This window comes from Paroedura picta, chromosome 5 (assembly GCF_049243985.1).
Source record: "Paroedura picta isolate Pp20150507F chromosome 5, Ppicta_v3.0, whole genome shotgun sequence".
Classification (NCBI taxonomy): domain Eukaryota; kingdom Metazoa; phylum Chordata; class Lepidosauria; order Squamata; family Gekkonidae; genus Paroedura; species Paroedura picta.
Window position 1 is genome coordinate 94,835,729 of NC_135373.1, and position 22,719 is coordinate 94,858,447.

The window sequence follows — 22,719 nt, forward strand, 5'->3', positions numbered from 1 at the left end:
TGATGAAACTTCCCAATTAGTTGTTCAGGTTGAGCTCTGGGCCTGTCAGGTCACTGTAGGTCATCTCATTGGCCCAGTTCTACCTTCTGAAGAGAAATGGCTCTCTATGAGGGACAGGGTCTTCTCAGGTGTGGCAGCCAAACTGACACTCCTTTCCCATGGCTGGCAATAGGACTCAGGAGACTTCAGCATCAACTGAAGGCTTTTCTTTTTGCCTAGCTTTTTGCTGATTTTCTCTTCCTTTTGTTAGCTGTTTTGCCAGTTCAGGGCTGGGAAATACCCAGAAATTTGGGCGTGGAGCCTTGGGAGGGTGGGGCTTGGGGATGGACAGGACCTCTACAGCAGTGGTCCCCAACCTTTTTTAGGCTGGGGACCGGCAGCGCAACTGCCCCGCCTGCGCATTGCACATGCGCGACCGCACCAGCGCATAGCGCATGCGCGGCCGAAATCGTGCATGCGCGGCACTTCCCGTGCATGTGCACATACACGAAAGTGCTGCGCATGCGCAATTTTGGCCGCACATGGTACAAGCTTGTGGCCTGGGAAGTTTTTTGCTGCGGGGGGGGGGGTGGGGAGAGGGAACCGCAGCCCAGCGCCATGGCCTTCGTGGCCCGGCAACGGGCCGCGGCCCGCAGGTTGGGAACCACTGCTCTACAGTGTATAAGGTTATAGCATCAACCTGCCAAAGCAGCCATTTTCTTGAGAGGAACTGATCTGGGTCACTTGGAGGTCAGTTGTAATAGTGGAAGATCCCCTGATTCCAGATGAAGGTTGGCAGTCATAGAATCCTATTTGTCAGGGAGCTTGTTTTGATTTAAATGCTTCAGTTGCCATGTTTTTTTTTTCCTATTACTGATCCCTTCGTGGTCACCTCCACTACTTTAATGTTTATGTTATCTGAATTACTTGCTGCTGGTTTTATTTAATGGTTTGTATTATTTTCATTATTCTTAATTCAAGTTCTGTATTTTATTATTACTATTACTATTTTCTTGTTTTTATGCTTTTAATTTGGACATTGTATGGCTGGGACTGGAGGTCCAATATTTTAACATATAAAGAAATAACTAAAAGCTATCAATTGGGGTTCATAAATCTTAAATTAAGGTGTCAATAATTTTCCTGCTTATTCTTAATATTAATATATTTGAAAATGAGCAAACAAGAAATGACTTCATAATAAGAGAGATTCAGGTTATGTATAACCTTTAATTGACATCTTTGCAACACCTTTCATAAACATCTTTTGTCTTAGAACCTGCTTTTAAGATTGCTACTTAATTTCCCTGAAGATGAGGACAAAAAAAGAAATAAAATGATCAAGAAAATGATCAGTACGAATAGAAAGTGACAACCTTTGAAATACTTAAGGAGAGAAATAATGTCCCCTCTCAACCACCTCTTCTCCAGGCTGAACATTCCCAAGTCCCTCAACCTATCTTCATAGGGCTTGGTCCCTGGGCCACGGATCATTCTCATCACTCTCCTCTGCACCTTCTCAACTTTTTGAAGTGGGACCTCCAGGACTGTATACAGTACTCCACAGTCTGACCAATGTACAGTCTGACCAATGCAGTATATACAGCAGGGCTATGACATCTTGCAATTTTGTTGTGATGCCTCTATTGATACAACCCCAAGACTGCATTCACCTTCTTTACTGCCGCAACCTACTGTCTGATCCTATTTAGTTTACAGTCCACAAGTACCCCAAGATCTCATTCACACACACTGCTACTGAGAAGTGTATCCCCCATCCAGTATTCATGCTTCTCATTTTTGTGAACCAGATGTAGAACTCTGCATTTATCCTTACTGAAGTTCTCATTTGCCCACCTTCCAGCATGTTCATATCTTGTTGTTTATGTTTACTGCTTCATTCTTATTACTTTAGAATTTTTATTACTAGACTACAACTATGGCATTGTCTGGTTATCAGGAACTTACAATCAGTTATCAGGAACAACCATCAGAATTTGGAGGGGCATAATGAGGAAGGCCTCTTGTGGCACAGGGTGGTAAGTCAGCCAATATGCTGTCTCTAGCTCTGCCCATGAGGCTGGGAGTTCAATCCCAGCAGCTGGCTCAAGGTTGACTCAGCCTTCCATCCTTCCGAGGTCGGTAAAATGAGTACTCAGCTTGCTGGGGTGTCAAAACGGTAATGACTGGAGAAGGGAATGGCAAACCACCCCGTATTGAGTCTGCCAAGAAAACGCTAAAGGGCGTCACCCCAAGGGTCAGACATGACTCGGTGCTTGCACCTTTACCTTTTACCTTTAATGAGGAAGGAGTATATAGTTTTGGGAAAGGACAGTTAAAGGAGGAAGACAGCTTTGTTCTGGCTGTGTGTCCTCTGCTTCTAGAAGACCTTTTACTCCCCAAATTCTTAGCTACTAAATTTGTAATTAAACAAAGTATGTCTTCAGTGGTCTTCCACTCCAAGGAAATATACTCTCTACTTAAGGGGGCTAAGGGGTGTTTAGCAGTACTTATGTTAACACTGTTCAAGTTTTCTCATTGTATTTAAATGTCAGTACTGACCAACCCACTTTCCAGTAGATTTAAGAATGGTTCACCCTTTGCCTGAGGTCTACAGAAAAAAAAGGATTTATGAAACTGAGGTCTGACAAGATGCTGGAAGATCCAGGATCAGTTTTCTATAGCAGAAAACTTGTCCTGTTGAAAGGACACATGCCGGCTGCTTGTAGGGTATAAATGTGTTTACTTCAGCTTGAGTATGGCAAAGTTTCAGTCCAGCTTTAAGACCAACAAAGTTTCATTTACGGTATCTTGAATAAAAGTTTGTTGGTCTTAAAGGTGCCACTGAACTGAAACTTTGTTCTGCTGCTTCAGACTAACACAACTACCCACTGGACATGGGTATTTGTGGTTAGGAAAAAGGTACCAGCAGAAACATTTTACTCCCTCATCCCACCATGGTTCTGATGTGAATGAGGGCCTCTCACAGCTGCATTAAAAAAAAAAACCAAGCAAAAAACAAACACGCAGGAGATTTTCTAGTGTCCCATCTAGTTTGCTTCTATCATCTTCAGCTCTGCTTATGGGAACTTGCACTAAGGAAATATTTTTCCTTGCTAAGGCTTGAGCTCATCATAGTCTCGAAGTGGGGCACTTTGACTTACTTTAATCTTGACATGGAAAGGTCATTGTGATGTGATCCACCAGTGAATGACACGGCACTCTTCTATAGATGACTCAGCCTAGCCCAGAACTAAGAGCATTTCTCTGTCCAGGTATTTGCAACTGATATGTAAAATGCAGTTATGTCCAATTAATCCATACAATTTATGTATGTACAAATTTATTTATTTATTTATTTATTTTATTTAGATTTATATACCGCCCTCCCCGAAGGCTCAGGGCGGTTTACATTAAAACTAGTCAACGATACATGAAACAGTCTTCGTTAAAACATACAGTAATTAATAACAGTGGTTGTAACCATATAACAGAATAATGTAACAGTATAACAATATAATAAAATAATATAACGATGGAACGGTGCAATACCACAACAGGTCCAGAGCGCTCTGGTGGAGTTCTGGGAGGAAGGGGGGAGAGGGGGGAGGGGGAGGAGCGGGGGGGGGGGAGCGGGGGCCCTTCATTCGCTGTTGGTTGTGCCTGGTCTCAACCAAATGCCTGGCGGAGGAGCTCCTTTTTGCAGGCCCTGCGGAACTGTTTAAGCTCCGTCAGGGCCCTGATCTCCTCCGGTAGTAGCAGGGTAGACCTGTTTTGTAAATGCTAATCTTAACTATTATATTAATTTTAATATTAATGACTTTTACTCACCCTCATTTTTGCACAAGCATCCTGGGTTGATTCTGTACCTCTTAGTTCTTTTACCAGCATAGAACCTAAATACTTGAAGGATAAACAGGTAATTTGTCTTCTATAGTGTTAGACAGCTAAAACAGATGACACAGAATCTTCTTTCCCACACAGACTTCTCATACTACTTGATTTTCAAAGAACTGCTCCATATTTTGTACAAAAGTTAATCTATCAGGTACTGTAAATGTCATTTTTATAGTAAGAGAACTGTAGATGTCATCTTATCTTAAGAAAATAAAATTTATGAAAGAGATTAGAAATTCTACTCTTTCACTTAGGACCACATGAAAGAGAAAGTCACAACTTTATTTAATTACAGATCTTTGAAAGAACAAAAGCTGTGATTGCTGCATAAAGTCACATATGAAAGTAAAATATATTGTGGGCCAGGAGAGCAGTTTCTGGTGCACAAAGAACACACACACACACACAAACATTTGGATAGATGTTGGCATAAACAGGGCCACAGCTTTTATTGTTATACAAATTGAGCGTGGCCACACTGAAGGTGAGGAGGCAGATCCAGAACTCCCCGTCCCCATGGTGCAGCTACCAGACCACAGCCCCATGGGGAGGGAAAACACATCAGCAGGCCCGTTTGCAGGGGCCGAGCAACACACCGGTAAAGCTTCCCCTAACCATCAGGCCTGCTGGATCCTGGGAAGGTAAAGCACAGGACAGCCCCACAGGCGTCAACCTCTCTTGGAGCTCCCCCAGCCACTCCGCCATGTGAGGCAGCCAACTCCCCACCCAGGAAGCCAGCAACCAAGCACATGGGCAGCCTCTTAAGAAGGCTCCCACAAATGGGCAGAACCTGGCACTGCCCAAAAGGATCTGCCCCTACCATAAACCGCCAGCTGTGACAAGGTATAGTAAGACAAACAAAATGAGAACAGCGTTATGGAAACATATTAAACAGCGAGGGAGGGTGGGAAGCAGTGGGCGGCAAGAAAGGAGTGCAGCAGAAGAGACCTCAGGACTGCACTGGCCTCCTTTTATGCTCACTGTGAAGTGCCTGCCCGCCCCAAATCATGAGGCTCCTCATCATGACACTAGTGGTGTCATCATTAGGAGTAGTGGTGACACTAGTATACCAAACCCAGATTTCCCTCGGAAACTGCTCAGAATATCTAAAAAGGACAAATTAGACTGATAAAAAGAAAAGCAGCTTCTTCAGACAACTTATTCACTCAGTATCTTGAGATAAAGTTACCAGTTTAGATGGCTTAAATCAAAGGATTAGATAGTATCATGGAAGAAGCCTATAATCACAGAAGCTAAATGGGACACCCATCTTCACAGAGTCCAGATGCTGGGGACAAACCACAATAGACAGCAGTGGCTTCATGGCCTAGGTACCAGCTTTGTAGAATCTCCTAAGTGACCATTCGCGGGAGGGGGGGGGGAATTGGACTAGATGAGCATTTGGAATGATCCAGCAGGGCTTTTTCTAGTCTCATTATAGGTCTTTCCTGATTCTTTAGAAAAGAGGATGCAACTTTTCAAAAGTTTAAAGGAAAATTCTGTATATCTATGTGAATTGTATTGCTTGCATTGTGAACTCTTTTACACTGAAAAGCATTTTCTTTCCCCTCATTGTTAACATTTGTGCTATGCAGAGAGACAGATAATGAAAATGACAAAGCTCATTTTCTGCTGTTATTTAAGGGCACTTTGAGAGTAAAGTGGACTTACAAATGCTTTGTAATCACAAGACTGGAAGATGAGTTTTTCTGGATGGTGCTGCCAGTACTGTACAGGTGTTGATGCTGTTGCTTCATTAGGTGGTCGTAAGGTAATTGAGGGTTCACCCCAGTCTCCCGTCTGAAAATAAGATGCATTCCAAAAGCAATGTAAGCCGAAGGCAAATTTGCTTTTAAAAACAGTTCCTTATTAGTTGGAATTTGCACTGGCTGCATATTATTTTGATTGTAGACACGTACATGAAAGTTTATGCCTTGAATAAACTTTATTCGTCTTAAAGGTGTCATTGGACTCAAACTTTAATCCACTGCTTCAGACCAATACCCACCTGAATTTGAAATTATTTGGACAGCATTTTTTATGGCAATATGGTCTCTCTTATCTAAATTTTCTGGCAAGGAATAAAATATCCTGAATGCTTGTCTAAATAGACATTAAATACAAATACTGTTTATATACCTTTGCACAGGTGAAACAGGGCAAAATGATTATCCAGAAATTTCTGATAACTGAGGTTCTAAAAAGGTAAGATGCAGTGAGACTAACAACCTGATCCTAAGTAGGAGTAGTAAAGAAAATGCCCCATTGCATCTGTTAGCGTCTGTAGAATTTCAGCTGTACAAACATAGCATATGCATAGATGCAGGTGGCTAGCCATATTGGTCTGCAGCAGCAGAACAAAGTTTGAGTCCAAAGGCACCTTTAAGACCAAAAAAATTTTATTCAAGAAGGGACACTTCAGGTGCCAAAAGACAATATCAGAAGAAGTGTGTATGCACACGAACGCTTATACCTTGAATTAGACTTTGTTGGTTTTAAAGGTGCTACTAGATTTAAACTTTGATCTATATCATATGCATGTTTACTCAGAAGTAATTTATGCTTTACCCAGTGACACCGACTCCCAAGTAAGTGTATACAGGTTTGTATCTATGTGCAGTTGAAATCAGTGGACTGGCTTTTGAGTCAACTAAGCATTTTCATGTGGAACAGCCCATGTCAGTTAACTGTTTCTTGTAGTGACTGAATTGAATTTTCTTGTAGAATTAAACAGATATTTATGCTTTAACTGAACAATTACATTCACATGAAATTCAAAATGACAACTAAAAAAATGGCTAAGTGTTGTCTTTTGATTTTTTTTTCTCAGTTTAGCTTTTTTTATTCACCATTTTCCAATGCATTCTTCTTACATTTGGGACAGAATGGGTAACTAAGCTCATATATAACACATTATATTATTTGGGCATGCTTGTGGGTACCTTGGGCTCATGCACCTTCTTGGGCTAAACAAGAACATTGTATTTACTCAAAAGGTAGGTTTGATTTTTCCATAGGTATGCTATCAAAAGGGGAAAAAAGAGGAGGTTGTCTTATATTTGCATGCAAGTTACAGTTTTGTCCAATAAAAAATTATGACATTCTTAATAAGGTCATCTTACATGCAGGGGTATCATTCTTTTGAGTAAATACTGTAGTTTTCTTAATTGGTGGTTACATTCAAATCACAATGTTCTGTTCTCTTCCTTGCAAAGGGATTTAAGTCACTGTTGGTAACCTTGGTTATTAAAAAAAGAGAACAAGCTCTACTTTGTGATTTTGATATAACTCTGAACAATGGTATTCTGTGAAAGCAGAAGAGTTTAATTTCTGAACTGTGTACAGATTAAATATGTCAACCATGCAAAATGCATTTTTAAAATACACTTGAAATAAGATATAGTAATCTAAACTGGAAAAAAACAACTGCAGTTCAAAACATATGAAACTAATCAAATGAGACCAGACATATGTTGTAATCAAAGAGTATAGCAAAGTTACCTTTTAAAGAATAACAGTTTATTTCTTCACCCGGGACAAAGCAAACAAAACAAGCACAGTACATTCATTTCCATAGGCCACACAGTTATGACAAGACAAACCTACAATGAAGACCACGAGGTAAACTGGGAGACACCAACATTACTATTAACCTTCCAATACGAAAACTCCAAGTGGGATTGCAGAAAACAAAACAAACAACTTTGTGCCAACATTACTGCTTATATTCAGAAGCTGGCAGTAATGTAGTTTATGTGGTCCTTTTCTTTTAAAAGTACTATAGAGTCACCTTTAATATCTTCCTGCAACAATACTCTGATATTTTTCTGCATAAAGTTTTTAGGTAGGGTGGTAGTCATGAATGACAGTCAATCTGTTCTTGCAGGAGATGCAGGGTTTTCTCATCCTGGGGTCTCAGACCTGGGAAACAGTAGCCCTTTTTGCTATTACATTTGACATACAGGGAGAAAGAACTACATGCGCAACCTTCTGACACACATGAGTACCGTTTTGTCTGAAAGTGGCAATGTGTTTATATTCCAACTCTGGAGCATGTGGAGCAGAAACCAGAGTTCTGGTTTGTGTGTACTGAGGCTGAAAATACACATCACCACCGTCAGTTAAAATGGCAATTGCACGTATCAGGAGGTTCACATGTTGTGCTTCCTTCCTCATATGAACAGTCAAGCATTTATACAGCTTGTGTTGAGACGGAGATCTGACTTTACTTTCAGAGGAGTCTTCCAGTTCAACTCACTATCTTTTTTGTCATTAATATTGAACCATTAATAGCTCTTAAACAAAGAATCCCCCATAGGGAAAAATTCCTTCGTTTAAGACCATTTTATGCAGTAGTCATGCTTGCTATATGTGTACCCTACAAAGACATCCCAACTTCAATACTGAAAGGCACACAGTGGATATGTATAACATATCTGTATGGCTGCTGGGCTTGTGTTCACTGCATGATTGCAGAGATTACAGGTAGTAAGGAACATACCGTACTTGTAGCAAAAAGTATGAGGCGGACCTTAACTATTAGGATTGATCCAGTCAAAACCAAAGTCCTTTTAGAGCCCAGTGATACAATAGGAAAGATTTCATCACATTCTTTCCCCCCACCCAAAGCAGTGATGTATACAATCTGATTCTATGCATATTTTATCAAGTGAGGGTTTCATTGGGAGCAATGGGACTTTGTCAAACTTAGTACTTGTCTCTGCCTATTCTTTGGTAATTTTTTCAGTGTTTATAAAAGTGGTGATGCAGTGAAATAGATAAGAAACAAAAGTTTATAGTCTTGTTCTCTATTTAAGTAAACTTATTAATGTCACTCAAAAATATTTTTACTCCAAGATTACACTTTCTTCCACTTGAATAGTCAGCTTGTCGAAAATGTTTTTAAGATGACAGCACATATGATATCTGCATGTTTTAAAACTTTGATGCAAATAACTTTCAGAAAGATAAATATACCCTATTGGCATAGCTGTATGGAAATTTATGCTGAACATCACTGCTTGAGAAAACATGAAATAGGAATGCCAAAACTGACAGTGAAGTGACCTCCTACACCCTTACGATTTAACTATCCACCAAATATTGGCCACAATTCAAACTCTTTGTGCACTCAAGATTCTCAATCCCATGTTTATCATACAGATTTATTTGCCCTCTGTTGCCAGTCTTGTGTAGTTCTCCCTTGCTAGGTCATGATATTTGTAAATAAGAGATGGTAAATAGTTACATGTCCATTGGGAATGGTTACATAGGTTTTCATTTGTTATACTTTTCAAAAGCAAGGAAGGGTAATGAAACATGTTCAGCACTTGAACAGATGCTGGGTTGCATCCTGCAGTCCATGTGAACAAGCATCGGAGATATTTCCCATACTCTTTTCCCCCCAGTAGCTGATTCCTAGTATTACTGGGCCCGCGTGAGCCAATAGATATGCAAGTCATGGAGCTGCAATGGGGAAAGGAACAAAATGGTCCATCCTGCCTCTTCTCTGAAGAAAACATACTCATGTACAACCATACTCCTTTTGAACTGGATTAAGGATTTATTTAGAAAACTGTAAAATGGCAATTTTGGTAGCTAGTGCTATAAAAGCTAAACAAAGCTAATAAAAAAGTTAAACAAGTAAAAAATGTAATTCAAACAAACAGAAATAATTATAGCCAAATACCTTTCCTGAAGCCAAATAGAGGGCACAGTCCTTCCAAATACAGGGCATAGTCAAAATACAAAAGCAAGCACTTATTTGCACAATCCTAAGCAGGTCTGGTCAGAACCCTACAGAAGTCTGGTCAGTGGGGCTGACTCTCAGGAAAATGGTCTTGCAACTACATTATCAGTCTCATGTTACATCAGGATATTGTTGTTAGGTGCGAAGTCGTGTCCGACCCATCACGACCCCATGGACAATGATCCTCCAGGTCTTTCTGTCTTTAAGTTTGCACCTACTGCTTCAGTGACTCCACCCAGCCACCTCATTCTCAGTCGTCCCCTTCTTCTTTTGCCCTCAATCGCTCCCAGCATTAGGCTCTTCTCCAGGGAGTCCTTCCTTCTCATGAGGTATTAGGAGTTATTTAAACATAGGCTTAAGTCATCCAATAAAATCAATGAAACTTAAAAAACATTAACTTTGGGTGACTTATTTTCATTATAAATATTAAAAACTGCAATGCCTGAAAATGCAACTGAAGTGAAAGACATTTAGTTTAAAAATATATATTTATTGTATGGAAGTTCTTTAGTGTTATGTCACAACCCATAATTTTTATTCAGCTAAAACTTTATTTCAATTTTATTTCCTGTTGATTGGCACACACAAGTCCTCATGATGATCAATATTAATGTATTAAAATAGTTCCGTTGGGTTTGCTAATGATCTTTTGCGGTCTAGAGTTCTGATAGTCAACTTCTGTGCTTATGTGATAGGCAGGGAAAACAGTAGGGAAAGGCCTTATCTGTTACAAGTGATCACACCTATGCTTACTTGCGGTCGCTATATGCTTATTATTATAATATTATATTATTGAGCGCAGTGTTAGTGCTGGTCCTCTGGAAGGAAATGCAGCCGTGCAGGTTCTTAGTGCACTGATGATTTCCTGCATCTATGCAAATGTGCCTTCCCTCTGCTGCAAAGATGAACATTTTTGCATTGCTTCATGAGTTATTTCTTTCTTATGCAAGTATTAACACTGGCATTGTGGATAAAAATGTATCATAACATGTCTGTTTTGTACACACATCAGGAAGCAATAATATATACATGAAGTAACACATGAAGGCGTTCTTATGGCTGATATTCTAAAGATGAGGGTGTTGCTTTCTTTTTGCATCTAAAAATAAGTGCAGATTGTTTAGAAGTCGAGGCGAGAGAGAAGACACCACCCAGATAATGCAAACTGAAGTGACTCAGAGCATTTTAAAATGGGGAGTAAACATACCCAAGAAACTAAAGAGGATCCTCCTTGGTTATAAGAAGGGAAGGCACAAAACAGAATTAAATTGCAGCAATTATGCAATTTTCACATATTGTTGTCTTTGGAAGTGAACAAAGACAATGATCCAAAACAGAAATTGAAATCAAGGTAGCAATTTCTTTTTATAAAAAAAGAAAAAGAAAACAGACTTTGGAACTTTTAAAAATTGCATTCAGTTACACAGAAACCAACACGCTAATTGCACACTATGCAAAATGAAATGCAAAATAAATACATACAATCCTTGAAATCATTGGGTGTCACATTTGCTTTGCAATCAGAAACACGTGGAGCCTGTATCAAATATTAACACCAAGGCAACACACTGAACAGCCACACAGTGACAACGTAGCCATTGATTGAAGAGTCTTACATTATGAACCTGATGGACTGCTGTGTATGGATATCCTGCATTCTGGTTGGTCCATATCTCACAGACAGACGACTGCTAATATAAACAGAAAACTATATCTCATCTTGTAAATGTTAAAGCACCACAAAATCCCAAATCCAGAAAGATAAAGTAAAGGAAGGCGGAGTGACAAAAATGGCAAGAAAAGTTAGTTTGAAATTGGCAGCCTCTATTGGAATCCTTCTTAATGTTTCTGATGACAAGGCATTGTTTGGGCTTGTGGCAAAAAAACTTCAAGGAAATAATTTCAAAGGGGCAACAGGCCTAATCAGAATGACAGAGCCATTCAATCAGATTTACAATTATGGAATACAATTGAAAAGCAGGAAAGAAAAATGAGTACCTTTTGATCATATCTTAGCCACTGATTTATATACTATCCTGCTGACAGGGTTTTAAAAATAGTTTTTAGTAGCAACCAGGATACTGAATAATCAAAGAAGCAGAAATGCTGAGAAATCAGCACTTATTTCACTGGTGCCTGACATGATAAAGAAACGCCATTAGAGGCAATCCACGCAAACCATTGCCAACAATCTCCAGTGGATTCAATGAGAGAGAAGTCCTAAGGAAATAAACAGAACGTATCTTAGGGATTGGATTTCAAAATACATTTAAATGCCATCTTGGCTATAATGATTAGTCAAGAATAAATAGAGTGACCACCAATGATCCTGTTCCAACAGTCATTTGGAATGAAAGGTGCTAGAATTCAGGCAGGCTTTGTATTTTTGGAAATAGAAAGAAAGCCAGTGAACCAAGGGCCACAATAAAATAACCACACCTAAAAAACAAAAAATCCGATTCCGGGAGCTGACTGTACCTGGCATATTTTCCCTTATTTGAACACCACAGGCAAATCCAAGATAATAGCTCATAGTAGCCAAGCAACTAAAATAAGCACCAGATATAGTAGGTACCCACAGTTTTTTGAGCAGGCAACAATGAAAGGCTTTAAACTAATGAGAAATGCAACAACAGTCTCTGGGCTAGCTAGCAATTAATACATCAATGGCTTAACCACAGTATGCAGAGTACAGCCAGCCACAGAAGACAAGAAGCAGGGATTTAATATCAATGTCTAAATAAAGCTTGCACTCAAACAGGCACAGCTTCTTGCAAGAAAATCACTATTGCTCCTGTGTTTTCCTCTGTGAAATCTGGATGCATCACACTGACTGACAAGCTGTATCACTGCTTTGACTCTAAGGGCTGGCAATGGAATTTGGCTTTCTCTCAGTGGACGAGTACTCAGCTCCTACAACTCAGTTCTAAAACTCTATGGCAGAGCAAAAAAAAAAAAGATTAGAATGGGCACATCAGCCAGTGTGCTAGCATATTTCCACAGCCAGTTAAATTGTGTTGCCTGTGAGAACCCAAACATCACAAGTATTTTGTATTCATGGTGAGGAAAAAGGAAACCAAGTTTTCTCTTTCTCTTGAGGTGCATAATGATGGTTTCATCAGCATGACCTGGGAAGAAGAGTTCAGCACTGAGAAAGTACTCTTAGCTCAACCTTTCAAGTTTTACTGATATTCCATACTGGACAAATTTCTCACTGCTGCCAGGGAACTGACAAGCAGCAGGTAAACAAAATGTCATAGTGGGCAAAATAATCCACACAAAGTCTAACAATGACCTTCAACAAAGAGAAAAAATAATTGGCATGACCCAGCAATTGTACTTGTGGTACATACAGAAATGTTGCAAACAGCTAAGCATATATTAAACAGGATTCATAGTTCTTTTGGGAATTTAACACACTACCCTATATTGTCACTGGAGACCTGAAGAGCATATGCTACACCAATAGTGATGCAAACTGACACAGAATTTTAGAATCATTCATAATGAAGCCAACTCATTCACAACAACCTCTAAATGACATTATCCAAAAAGCTTGTAATTAAAAACTGCAGTAAAAAAGTCATACTGTATAGCAACCTTTTGCAAAGGCTCCTGTGAAGCAGCTGTTTTCCTATTACATAGCGAGGAAATTAGTTTTAATCTTAAATTCTGCATTTTGTCACTTGCTCTAAATTGTGTAGGAAAGCAGGTTATAAGAATCAAGATTTATGTATTTTTATTTAATTAATGGGGATATGCACCAGGAAAAAAAATCAGTACTTTTCAGATTCAAATTTTCCTGATTTGATAAAAACTTGAATAATCCAAATAACAGATCCAGAAAGTCAATTTAAGTTTGGCCAATTTGGGAATCATGAATCGATTCAGCTGAATCAGCCGCCGGACAGCTGATCCTGCTGTAGAGAGAATCCTCTCTTGTGATTGACTGTTGTGCTGGGACAAAGGCAAATCACCCCCCCCACACACACACACACAGCCCAACAAACAGCTGATCCCCAGAGAGATCTCTGGGAATCAATTAATGGGCACCTCTGGAAGCATTTAGAGGGTCTCAGGTCCCAATAAACAAACAAATCTTTATTTTTCTATCCTGTCCTTTCCATGAGACTCAGCCAGCCTTTCCAGCATAGTCCAGGCTATGTCAGGAGGGCAGGAGACAGGCTTGGGATCTGCTGAGCCAACCCCAGTAGGATCAGGGAGGTCAGGTGGGGCTGACATGTCAGCTCTGTGCCCATCCCTTGACACCAACCTGCAGTTGGCCACAAGATCAGGGAGCTGATCCAGAGAGAGGCTCTCCCTAAATTGGTTTGAACTACCCAGCTCCCCAGGCCTACAGTCAGCTGATCCTAGGAGAGGTTTTGCTCCAGTTTCCCCACACCGCCCAAGCTGATCTAAAGAGAGAAGCTTCTCTCTGGATCAGCAGGATGTTGGGCTGTGTGTGGGCAGCAGTTCTACCCCCACCACAGTTCTAGCCAGTTCTAGCCAAGCCACTCCATCAGATCCTTTTGCTTCCCTCCCCTTGGAAGGCGGGGAGTGAAAGGGGGAGCTTAAATAGCTGATAACTATTTAAACGGGACAGTTGACTAGGGGTGGGCTTGTTGACTAAGGAAGTGGAACTAGGGATGTGATTTTTCGGATCTGAGTTTTCCTGATTAGTAAAACCTGAATAATCTGAATCACTGATTCTGTAAACCTATTACAGTTAGGACTATTCAGGAAACTTGAACTGGCCAAATCAGCTGTCGGACAGTTAATACTGCTGCAAAGAGAAGCCTCGCTGGGAGCCATTTCCACAGTTCCTTTTCCTTCCCTCCCCCTGGAACGTAAGGGAACAAAAGGGAGATATTAAATGGCTGACGACCATTTAAACTAAACAGTTGATAGGCAGGCCAGTCAGGCTGTTCAGTTTAAATGGCTGGCCGAATTGACTGAGCCAATTAGGGCTTCTCTCATTTGACCCATTTAAACTAATGGAGATTGTGCTTTGGCTCGAATAAACCTGACTCCCACCCCACCCCCCGAATCAGTACTGATTTGAGGTTTTTTGGCCTTACCTGAGTTGAATTGTACATCCCTAATTGGAACTCAATATCATGATTTCTTTTCACAGAGATTACATACAGGAGAGGAACCACACCAAAATATAAAGGAAGAGAAGCCTTCCATGCCTAACAATAATCAAAAGCAACCTTATCAAATTGCCACTTACATACCATCACAAGGTGGTAAAGAAAGCATTCACATATACATGATTTTTCATTTGCTTAATAATTTTGCTTCCATAGTTAGAAAGCTTTTTCTCAGGTCTACACTTGCAACTGAGAAGCATATGTTAAAAAACAGGAATCTCTAAATTACATAGGAGATTTCCTTTTTAGCCTGCCCAGACAAAACAGAAAGGTATCATCTTTCTTGGGGATTTCAGAGCAGTGTCTGACATTGGTGCCAATACACAAACACACGTGCCTCTATTTATACTTTGCATCGGGATGTTGTATCTGTCTAAATGTGACTGTAAGACCCACAATGCTAACCTATATAAGGCCAATTCATCTTGAGAAATATCTTGTTCCTCAATCTTCACACTTTTGGGGTACAAAGCTAGCCCTAAGAACCTCAACTTTTGTTCTGGCTGCTGGTTCCCATCTCAGTACTGGGCTCCAGTAACTGACTCCAAAATCCCCCATGAGAATGTGTAATGGGGAATATGAACAGCACTCTGCATTGTGCTGCTATCCCAGCGCAGGCATCCATGAAAATGTTCAGCTACTCCACTTCACCTTCCTCTGATGAATTCTACAAGACTCTACTCATCAGGACAGGCTCATATATCTTTCTCTCTTCTCCTCCACCCTTTCTCTCTAGACTAAATTAGTACTATTGACTTAGGCTAGGTTTAGTCAAAGTTAGGATATATAATCACTTTAGTGTGCTTAAAACTCTATATTTAGTTTGCTAATTCCCTTTGCTATTACACTTTTTCTTAATAAATCCTCAGCTTCAAGCAATGTCTATTTCTAAGAATCCACACTGACATTAGATCAGATCCTAGACCTCAGTTTACACAAGCAAGATAGTCCCAATAATATTTGTCCTGAGCAAATGAGCATGTAGGCTTCTGACACCTTAAAAGGAGGACATTCCTATCCTCAGAGTATATACATATCAATATTCCTTCATCAGTGCTTATGCTTGGTAAAAGAATATATTAAAATACACTATTATTGTTGTGTTGAATGTTCAGATAACTAAAAGCACCGTTTTCCAAACTTCAGGATCAAGTTGATTTGGGAAATGTTGGTGCATCTTCCTTTTTTGTACTATGGGAGTCAATGGACAAGAAAGTTCTTTCAAGAGTTCAGCCTAGCAATGTTCAGCACATTTATAGATAGCCTTAGATAATGTTATATGACAAAAAAAGGTCAATGGGAGTTCAATTTAAATTAAAAAGTAAAATATAGAAAACTGATGGGATAATATGTTTTAATATTCAAGTCTCGCCATTTAAGTACTTTAGGGATAAAAACTACAGATTGCCATTTTCAGTCAAGTTCAATGAAACTGCTTTGAAGGAGGGTGCCTGAGTGTTGTAATATCTGTGAATATTTAATACTTACAGCATATGTCTTTAGAAATGTTGAGACTGTCTAAGACTATTTGATGGAAGCAGGTGTGATATCTTTGGGGAATATTCTAGTTTCAGATAGAACAGAATGGGAAAAGGAAGTGAAAAAGGAATTATCAGCTAAAATAGGACATTGGGGATGAAGGGGTGGGGGAAGGATAATACTGATTCAATGGAATAGTGTGCAAATATCTGACTGTTCAATGACAGAAAGCTGGGTATTGCCTACTCTGACATTCAAACTTTGTGACCTTCATAGAACTGCTTTGATAGTGTGATTGTTCCTCTGCTGTTCACTGAAGCATTTCTAGAAACTGTCTTGTACACCATGGAGGATTCCCCACCTTTTCCTGTCAGCTAAAAGGTTAGGAAACAACCTAATTAAGTATAATAGAATCAAAGATAAGTAACCTTCAAAAATGAAGAGGCAAAAAATTTAGTGTGCCTATTTGATGCTCAAATAAAATGTTCACCTGAGCTAACAGAACTTATCAAGTGCCCTTCCATTATTTTCCTTCATAGCTGCAGTGAGTTTTTATTTGTTTGGATTATATATGATATGGGCATTCAGAGTTATTTGCTTTGTCTTTTCCTCTCCTGACTGAACTACCAAAATAGTCCAGATCTACTCACGGCTATGCCGGCCACTTGGATGATTCCATCAGGGCAAAATGCCTGCTCAATCGAGTGAACCATTCATGCTTTATGAACTGAACTGACCTCCCATCTGTTTTTTGGGTGCAATTCATAGTTTGCTCTCTGATTTATATTATGAAGCATTACAGCATGGCTGATGACTCGGCCTTCAGTCATTCTGTGCACCATCAAAGAACAACACAGATCACCCCCTCGGCACTTTTGCTGATAGAAGCTCAACTGTGCTGACCTTTAGAGTGAAACGTGGCGTATCTTTTTGGTGAAGCATATGCTTGATTTAAGGTAGTCAGTGGCTTACTCATGTCTGGTTGAATGAATGGAAAGGAGACTGCTTGCAGCCGTCTTTTACAGATGGTTTAGGGTAGTGTGCAAAGCATCACTATGGTGATCAGCAAAGTCACTAAATAAATGCATTAAAAATCTTTTAACAACCCCTGACACAGAATTCCTAAATAAACAATTCACTGGGAAAACTGTCTTTTGAGAATCCATATGCTGTACCCAAACTGCACATGTATGAAGAAGAGTTGTTTTTTATACCCTACTTTTCTGTAGCCTAGAGTCTTGAAGTGGCTTACAGTTGCCTTCCATTCCTTTTCCCACAGCAGGCACCATGTGAGGTAGGTGGGGCTGAGAGAGTTCTGAAAGCACTATGACTGGCCCAAGGTCACCCAACAGGCTTCACATGGAAGATTGCAGAATCAAAACTTGTTCTTCAGATTAGAGTCCGCAGCTCTCAACCACTAAATCACTGTATAACAGTCCCCAAAATTCCAAGCAACTCTGTACGTGGTACTGTAACCACACCTCTTCAGCATGGCAGAAGCTTCAGAGCATGAATTGCAAATATAGGGAGTAAATTATGGCATCTGTTCCTGCTGCTGATCTGAGGAAAATGACTGATCTAAGTCAAAGGGTGCTACTGAAAGACTTATTAAGTTTCCTTTCACAAGAAAGGCAGCAGTGCATAAAACAACGTTATTTTTGAATAAACTAGCCCATAACATTGTCAAAGCTTGGTAGCATAATTTAGTCTCAAAATAATAGCACATTCAGAGTATAAAAATAAATAACTGCAAACTAATTCAGTTGAAATGTCAGCATAAGTTTCCAAAGGATACTGCTCATATTTTATTAACAAGAGTGAATGCATCCCACTAAAGTGTCATGAATAGCAGCAAAAACATTTCACCTTTACCTGTGCCATCTGTCTCTCAAGTTTTGACCGAGGAATATCATCAAAATAGCTGTCATTTCTTCTTCTCCTTGCATCCCCCTGCATGATAATATGCGGGACGTCCAGTGAACCACCAGTTGTATAAGTACTTTGGCTGAGTGAGGGTGACAACTGAGGAGGAGTCTGGTCAGTGCTTGGTTCCTGTGCAAAATTGGAAAGTCCAACAGAATCAAATGAAAAACATCTTTTGGTTTAGAACTAAAATTGTCAGGATTGTGATTATGAAAATTATTCAAACTCCTCCCGAATACTGGCTTTCACAGAATATCCAGCATGCTAAGTATGGATCTCAACCACTGTCAGATCTGCTTATGAATTATATCACTAGCAGGACATTCATATGTGCAAATTATTCCCATGCCTTAATCTGACCTACCTCTACATTTGAACTCAGTCTATAATTTAGCAGCATTTTCTATACATATTATGAAAGACAGTGTGCAGTCTTCAAGGAACAAATCATTAAATAGTCAGTCCTTTAACTGGAACAGAGAGCTGTGATTTCTAAGACTCAGCACAGGTTTTGCAAGAATAAATCATGACCAACCTTATCTCTTTTTTCAAGAAAGTAATTACCTTGCTGGATCAGGGGAATGCTGTGAACATAGTTTATCTGGATTTCAGTAAAGCTTTTGATAAGGATTCACATGATCTTGTTGACAAGTTGGTAAAATGTGGTATGGATCCTAATTCTGTCAGGTGGATCGATAACTGGTTGACAGATTGTACCCAGAGGATACTTGTAAATGGTTCCGCATCCTCTCGGAGAAGAGTGACAAGTGGGGTGCCCCAGGGATCTGCCCTGGGGCCTGTGTTGCTCAACATATTTATAAATGATTTGGATCAGGGATTAGAGGGGGTACTTATTAAATTTGCAGACGATATTAAACTGGGAGGGTAAACAAGCACAACAGAAGGCCGAATCAGAATACAGGATGATCTTGATAGGCTCAAGAACTGGGCTAAACTAAATAAAATGAAATTCAATAGGGACTAATGTAAAGTTCTGCATTCAGGTAGGCAAAAACAAATATGCTAATATAGGATGGGGGAGACTTGGCAGTATATGTGAAAAGGATTGAGGAGTCTTAGTAGACCATACATTGAACATGTGCCAGCAGTGTGACTCGGTGGCTAAAAAGGCAAATGGGATTTTGGGCTGTATCAAACAGAGTATCATGTTCAGATCACGGGAGGTGATGGTACAGCTTTACTCTGCTCTGGTTTGGCCTCACTTGGAGTACTGTGTTCAGTTTTGGGCACCACAGTTGAAAAGGGATGTAGACAAACTGGAGCATGTCCAGAGGAGGCCAACAAAGATGGTGAGGGGTTTGGAGACCAAAACATATGAGAAAATTTTGGGGGAGCTTGGTCTGTTTAGCCTGGAGAGGAGACAACTGAGACGGGATCTGATAACCATCTTCAAGTATTTAAAAGGCTACCATATACAGCATGGAACAGAGTTGTTCTCACTTCCCCCAGAAGGACAGACCAGAACCAATGGGATGAAATTAATTCAAAAGAAATTCCATCTCAACATCCGGAAGGAGTTCCTGACAGTTAGAGCGGTTTCTCAGTAGAACAGGCTTCCTTGGGAGGTGGTGGGTTCTCCATCTTTGGAATTTTTAAACAAGAGGCTGAACAGCCATCTGATGGAGAGGCTAATTCTGTGAAGGTTCAAGGAGGTGGCAGGTTATAGTGGATGAGCGATAGGGTTGTGAGTGTCCTGCACAGTGCAGGGGGTTGGACTAGATGTCTCATGAGGTCCCTTCCAACTCTATTATTCTATGATTCAAGGTATTATGGCAAATGAGTCTCTGCATCACTATGAGTATCTGTAGAGTGACCAGAAATAGGCAGTACCAGGGATATTCAAGGGGAGAATTCAAATTTAGTCAGCATCACAAGATCCCACAGCTACCATCAAGCCACCCAAAAAGTATAAAGACTCTCAATGAACTAAATGAAACTGAAAAACATCGTTCTCATGCTCATACAGCCTCATGGCACAGCTTATGATAGTGACTAAGTAAATCACAGCTTTTCTAAGCACAAAAAACTCCATCAAGGCACCTATGGGTATTCTAGAAAAAGGATACCCTACAAGGACTCCTTTGTACAAATAGCCTACAATGAAATCAAACACTACAAACCAGTACTCTTGTGATGCTCAGAACTCTACGTACTCCACCTCAAGACATAAGCACAATCTTGGCCCTTCCACTCTCAAATTAATGGGAGGAAAAAGCTCCTTACACAGAATAGCAAGGAGTCAGTAGCTGCATGAATAGGTCACTGATCGGGTCTGATGTTTAAGATCTCAGCTATGCATAGCACTCCTCCTAGAGCACTCTGGAAAATAATAACTTGAATCATGGACCATATATATGCCTCTTGCAAGAAGTATTTTCTGCCACTGTATGACTGGTTTCAATATCAGGCCAGCAGAAGATTTCAAATGCTCCATCATGTATCATTTTCATTTATAGCCAGTAGAGTATATAAGTAAAAGAATGAGTGGCAGCACTGATTTTAGTCCTTGCCTCTTCTTTCTGTTTTACTGCTGTTTCAACTTGTTGATGGCTGGAATACGATGGCCCCCACATTACAGGTGGTAGCTTGAGACAAGAACATCTTTTACACTTAGCCCTATGGCTGAAATCCTAGGGAAACATTACCACTAAATAACTCAGGACTTCTAAGTAGGCTTAAAATTGCTTCCTATATTACTTCAAGTCTTACTAAGGGTATATATGAACAACATGACCATCTAAAATAGTTCTGCCAGATATGGAATGATCCCAGGTTGTCTATAACTCATCTACTTCATACCATCTCGCCACACACCCCACCCAGCAAACAGGACAGTCTTGATATATTGCCATCTCAGTGGACAGGCTCTGACATCACCAACCTTTTCTTGCAGAGTTGCAAGTTAAACCAGAGTTCAAGCACTTTTCAATTGTCAACAAAGTCTGTTTGCTTCAAGCTATTTTTACCTTAGACAGTTAGTTTAAACTGTTACAGAAAAGCTAGATAAAGTGCTTTTTACTAGATGTTGAAAACTGAGACTGGTTTTCTTATCTTGTTATAGCAGATGTAGCTCACATGCACCTGCTGATTGGCTTATTTGCACATGTTGCTTATCTCGTATTTAGTTATGAACCAATCGGTTATCTAGGTAATATCACATTATTAGAATAGATTTAGAGAATGATAAGACTGATGTTGTTCTATAAATATATACTCCTGTGACAAGAAAATCAGATTTATCTGAATGGAAGTCTCAGAAGATTAGGGGAAATTTCCTGGTAGGTAGATTTGGGCTTTTTATTGATTAGTCAAAGCAGTGAACCAAACACTGAAACCTAATTTGTTTTTTAAAATATTACTTGCTATACTACACTATTATTAAGCAATGATGGAGACTTTGATAATTAATCTTCATAGTAATTGTAGGGTTAATTTTTTCATGCCTGTACTCTTTTCTGTCTTGCTCAATAAAAAGCATTGATTTCTTATCTCAGTAAAATATAAGAGTTTCTACAGGTGTTCCATTGGTTTGCTGGTTACATTTCAAAGAACTGAACTCACCTACCTTAACAGTCTCAGAATTAAAGATTGTTAATCACCCTTTGTTTGATAAATCCTTGAGATTCACCTCTAGAGTCATTTGCCAGATTTCTGGAAGAAGTGACTGGATGGATCAAGCAAAGTCACTCTTCAAAGACAGAGGTTCTGTGGCCGGGTAAGAAAGGACCAGGTGAGGATGTATGCTGGATGGTATACAGCTAATGGCTGTGTGCAAAGCCAGGGATTTGGGTGTGGTCTTTGATGCCTTGCTCACAATGGAGGCACAGATCATGAGAGTAGCATGGCTGACATTTTTTCACCTTTGCCAAGCCAAACTACTAGCGCCCTAACTGGCCCCAGAGCATGGCAGTCACCCAAAAATTGCAATTTGTCCAGAACGCAGCTGCTTGGGTCCTCACAGGAATATCTTGGAGAACCTGTATTCAGTATGTGTTATGGCAGCTGCACTGGCTTCCAGTTCCGGATCAGGTTTAAGGTACTCCACCTATAAGGCCATCCATGGTCTGGGCCCAGTGTACCTGAGAGACCACCTCTTTGTCTGTGTCCCCACAGACTGCTCTGCTTTGCAAATACCAATTGGTTGTTAGTCCCTGGCCCCAAGGAAGTACGTCTGGCCTCAACTAGGGCCAAGATGTTTTCAGTCCTGGTCTACTTGGGGAATGAGCTCCTGGAGGAGGCTCAAGGAAGGAAATGGCACAGTTCTGCAGGGCTTGTAAGACAGAGTTCTTTTGTCAAGCTTTTGGCTGGGGTCAATTATCCAATAACATCTAACAGGCCCCCTTAAAAAAAGAAACATGTCTACATCTTAACCTGGCAATAGACCTATTCAAAGAGATGGCACTAAAATACTAGTTGGCTGGGCATGATTCTCAATTATTCTCTGTAGTTCTCAGTTTATTTCCCAGAAAATCCTTGAGCTGAGTTATATGCCGATGACACATATGCTGATGACACCCA

At 40.1% G+C, this 22,719-nt stretch overlaps 1 protein-coding gene across 15 annotated transcripts in view; it reads right to left on the bottom strand.

The window, feature by feature from the left end:
- ANKS1B (ankyrin repeat and sterile alpha motif domain containing 1B) overlaps positions 1-22,719 on the bottom strand; it is a 421,823-nt gene that overhangs the window by 17,480 nt on the left and 381,624 nt on the right. For 8 of the 15 annotated variants that reach the window (XM_077339145.1, XM_077339146.1, XM_077339149.1 and 5 more), the window contains 4 exons: positions 18,130-18,309; positions 11,242-11,316; positions 5,548-5,676; positions 3,811-3,882 (listed from right to left, as the gene is read on the bottom strand). In XM_077339145.1, coding sequence (XP_077195260.1) covers positions 3,811-3,882; positions 5,548-5,676; positions 11,242-11,316; positions 18,130-18,309 — 456 coding nt within the window. The remainder of the gene's footprint in view (positions 1-3,810; positions 3,883-5,547; positions 5,677-11,241; positions 11,317-18,129; positions 18,310-22,719) is intronic. The other 7 variants (XM_077339148.1, XM_077339158.1, XM_077339150.1 and 4 more) reach the window with 2 other exon arrangements.